The sequence below is a fragment of the Olea europaea genome, chromosome 8 (genome assembly GCF_002742605.1).
Source record: "Olea europaea var. sylvestris chromosome 8, O_europaea_v1, whole genome shotgun sequence".
Taxonomy (NCBI): Eukaryota; Viridiplantae; Streptophyta; class Magnoliopsida; order Lamiales; family Oleaceae; genus Olea; species Olea europaea.
Window position 1 is genome coordinate 13,548,036 of NC_036244.1, and position 3,476 is coordinate 13,551,511.

General features: G+C 33.3%; 2 protein-coding genes across 3 annotated transcripts in view; both read left to right on the forward strand.

Moving 5' to 3' along the window:
• Window positions 1-391: 391 nt before the first annotated feature.
• Window positions 392-1,686, forward strand: LOC111399257 (transcription factor MYB20-like). Of its 2 annotated transcripts, none has more exons than XM_023026527.1 (3): window positions 392-652; window positions 892-1,021; window positions 1,118-1,686. In XM_023026527.1, exons 1-3 carry the CDS (start codon window positions 520-522, stop codon window positions 1,557-1,559), a joined length of 705 nt encoding a protein of 234 aa, XP_022882295.1. In that variant the 5' UTR covers window positions 392-519; the 3' UTR covers window positions 1,560-1,686. The 2 variants fall into 2 exon arrangements, with proteins under 2 accessions (XP_022882295.1, XP_022882296.1); XM_023026528.1 differs by having other exon boundaries at window positions 1,121-1,686.
• A 739-nt stretch (window positions 1,687-2,425) lies between these two features.
• LOC111398870 (small heat shock protein, chloroplastic-like) overlaps window positions 2,426-3,476 on the forward strand; it is a 3,483-nt gene continuing 2,432 nt past the window's right edge. The window contains exon 1 of the mRNA XM_023026016.1: window positions 2,426-2,805. Coding sequence (XP_022881784.1) covers window positions 2,580-2,805 — 226 coding nt within the window. The 5' untranslated portion in view covers window positions 2,426-2,579. The remainder of the gene's footprint in view (window positions 2,806-3,476) is intronic.

Consider the following 3,476-nt stretch of genomic DNA (forward strand, 5'->3'; position numbering starts at 1 on the left):
AAAATCAACTGGAGCAGACATTGTGGACATCTATATATTATATAAATATATATACATACGAGGAAAATTGCATTATTGGTTCGCAACTTACTTAGTCTTGATCTTTAAGGCCGAGCAAATTTTGTGTTTGTGAGTACGATAAAACGAACTATTTCTGATCGAAAAAAATGTCATACGACTCTTCGATCCTAAATTTAGACTGATTCCTAAGATTTGAAGTGGGGCATCTTCTACGAGGATCATGGGATAATTTAACGAAGACTTGAATAATTTTCATGGTCGAAAATTGATCGTGCAACTATAAATGTTTTAACCAACTTAGTGCATTGAGGGACTAAAACTGTGCATTTTTTCCCCGAACATTTATACATGCACATATATATTTTTATTTGATCTGTAAAATGAGCTGGAAGAATCTTTGCTTTCACATATAAACACATTTTTGGATGCTGCTTTAATACTTTTAAACTTCTTTCTGCAGTGCTTTAACTGCATTTTGGTTTGAACCGGTGTGCAATCATGGGAAGACAACCTTGCTGTGAAAAGGAAGGACTAAAACGCGGTCCGTGGACGATCGAAGAAGATCATAAACTCATGAATTTCATCCTCAACAATGGAATACAATGTTGGCGACTCGTTCCGAAACTTGCAGGTAAGAAAATAGTCTCATAGTTACCCATTTATGAAATTATGCACATCTCCGGTATATGATGAAAAAATGAATTTTGCATGCACATGAGGAGAGTTTTAAATTGATAATTCAAATAAATTAGTTCATGGTTTCTCTGATTGCTAAAGGTTTTAGAGGAGGCAGTTCAACAGTATTGCGTGTTTACACGTGAAAAACTGACTTTCTCGATGATTAAGTAGTATGTTTTGTGACGATGAAAGGTTTGAGGAGATGCGGAAAGAGTTGTAGACTAAGGTGGATTAATTACTTGAGGCCGGACCTCAAGCGAGGGGCATTGACAGAAGCGGAGGAAGACATGATCATCGAGCTCCATTCTCGACTAGGAAACAGGTAACATCATGATCATCCTAAAACAATTAACTTACAATAAATGATTTCTTGATCTTTTTAGAAATTTCTAAGACAATTAATATATATGATCATTAGCAGGTGGTCTAAGATAGCCTCACATTTTCCTGGACGAACTGATAATGAAATAAAAAACTATTGGAATACAAGGATCAAGAAGAAATTAAGACTCCTGGGGTTGGATCCAGTGACTCACAAGCCTGTCGATGAAACTGAAAATTCTGCAGCAGAAAATGAGGAAATTTATCAGCATATTATATCCAAAGAAAAAGAGACAGATTATCAGACAGAAGGAGCAGCAAAATCTGGCTTTAATGAGATGAAAAATATTTCCATTTTCGATGTGCCGAAAGAAAATTCAGAAATGGGATCAATTTTGTCGAAAACTACCGATGAATCTTCGGTGAACTTTTCTGCGATAATAGACGGTCATGATCAATTCGAAGATCCTTTCCAGAATTGGATAGCCAGTCCCTTACAATGGGATGTTTTTAGCAATTTAGAAGAAAATTTTCCTTGAAAAAGGAAAACATGTTAATAGCTTGTCATTCATATATGTACATGAATGTTTCTGACTTCCATAATTTGGATACATGTTGTGTTACCTTTTTTGAGTTACATAGATGGCTGGATTTCTCATTTTTAAATGTTTTATCTTTTGATTTTATTTACAAATATTAGACCACACTTTTATTGATCGCTAAAGAAGGCATAAAAGGATTGTTCTTTCCAAATAAGGATAGACAAACATGTATGGTCGACTTTAAATTTATCAAAAATAAATTTTATTTGTTGAAGTACATGAGCATACATGCATCATAAATGGAACATGAGATATTGACGTTTATTTATGTGCGCTAAAGGCGACTTTCTATTAACAAAAATAATATGTATCGTGGTGGTTGACATAATTTAGCCCTTTTTTGAGGTCATTATTTTGAATAAATTATATTTTGAATAGTATTTTTTGAAAAATGTGTGATTAAAAGTAGGAAAAAATTTTGAATTTAAATGTAAAATATTTTATTGTATGAATGTATAGTTGAAAATAAGTGAAAATTAAATAATTTTATTTTAAAGAGAGACGAACAATGGCTTAATTTGCACGCTCATTATTGTATGAAGTCAATGAAAAATCCAAAAAGAAAAAGAGAACTAATAATATTTTTTCTTTGCATTATTTATAGAAATAAGAAATTTGAACATGAACAAGTAAAACAAAGGAAAACTAAAATTTAATAGAACTTCTAAATTAGGGTTGCCAATACGACACCGTTTCTTTCGTACTGTAACCCCCAAATTCAGGTAGGAATTTCTTATCCGTAACAAAGAGTTTCTGGACTTCTCCAGAAAAACGAAAAAAAAAAAAAAAAAATTATAAAATTTTTCGCAGCTTAATATCTTCACCCCTTCCAGAATTCTCCAATCTCTCCTTTAAAATCATGATTCCCACATTTCTTCTTGCGTCAGGAAATTGCAGAATACTGGAAATTGTGGAGAAAAATATTGTTTGGTTTAAGCCTAAGAAAATTCAAGAAAAATGTTGTCAAATTTTGCTCTTTCTCAACCCATTTCATCTCAAAAGGCGTTCATCAATCCAAATCCTTTGAATTCAAGATTTTCCCCATTTTTGAATCGTAGTTCTGTTAGAAATTCCCATAACAGATTTAAGGCAGTAGTAGCTGAAGGCAGAGAAAATCTTGATCAATTGCAGAAAGTTAGCAAGCAGCAGCCGAGAAAAAGATCAGCCCCAGTTGCCCCTATAGGTTGGACTCATAAATCTTTCCTCTTGTTAATTGATTTCTTTGAGTCGAGGCCAGCTCCCTTATGCGTAGTTTATTTTCAGTATAGGTTTTATATGTTAACACGCTTCTAGATGGTAGCTTGTTCGAGCGTACCAATATTGAAATTCATGTGCTCATTTGAGTTTTAATCAGATCAAATTATTTGTTTAAACTTAACAAGCTCACGTCAAGTCTATAGTACCATCTTAAAACGTCAACATTATTTAGAGTAATCTAAGCGCATATATGTTGGTTTGTATTTCAATTTTTAACCAATGATGAGTCCGTTTTGATGAAAAGGTGAAATAATAAGGAGTCTCTACATCGTATGGATAAATATCTGGCATTGAATGTCTCATGAGTGAATGAGTACATCTGGCATTCCATCTCATGAGCTTATAAGCACATTGAGCATTCTTTCTTAACAAGTCTGTTTTAATGATGTGGTGGATATGTAATGAGTCTTTACATTTCGTAGATGATTATGAAATGACCACTTTTGAGTTGAGTCTGTCTCACGAGTCTCTCCAAGCATTCTCTTTTCTTGGGTCATTTTTGAATGACGAGATTTAGAGGCAGGCTTAAAATTAATAGTTTCTGTAACTGCTTTTGAGTCAACTCTATTTTTGACGCAAGACTCAGAAGTAGTCGTT

Bases quoted from the DNA above. Each gene is read 5' to 3' on its own strand.
- LOC111399257 (XM_023026527.1), top strand. From the start codon at position 520: ATGGGAAGACAACCTTGCTGTGAAAAGGAAGGACTAAAACGCGGTCCG. The intron at 653-891 runs GTAAGAAAATAG...TGACGATGAAAG, and splicing joins ACTCGTTCCGAAACTTGCAG to GTTTGAGGAGATGCGGAAAG. The intron at 1,022-1,117 runs GTAACATCATGA...TATGATCATTAG, and splicing joins CATTCTCGACTAGGAAACAG to CAGGTGGTCTAAGATAGCCT.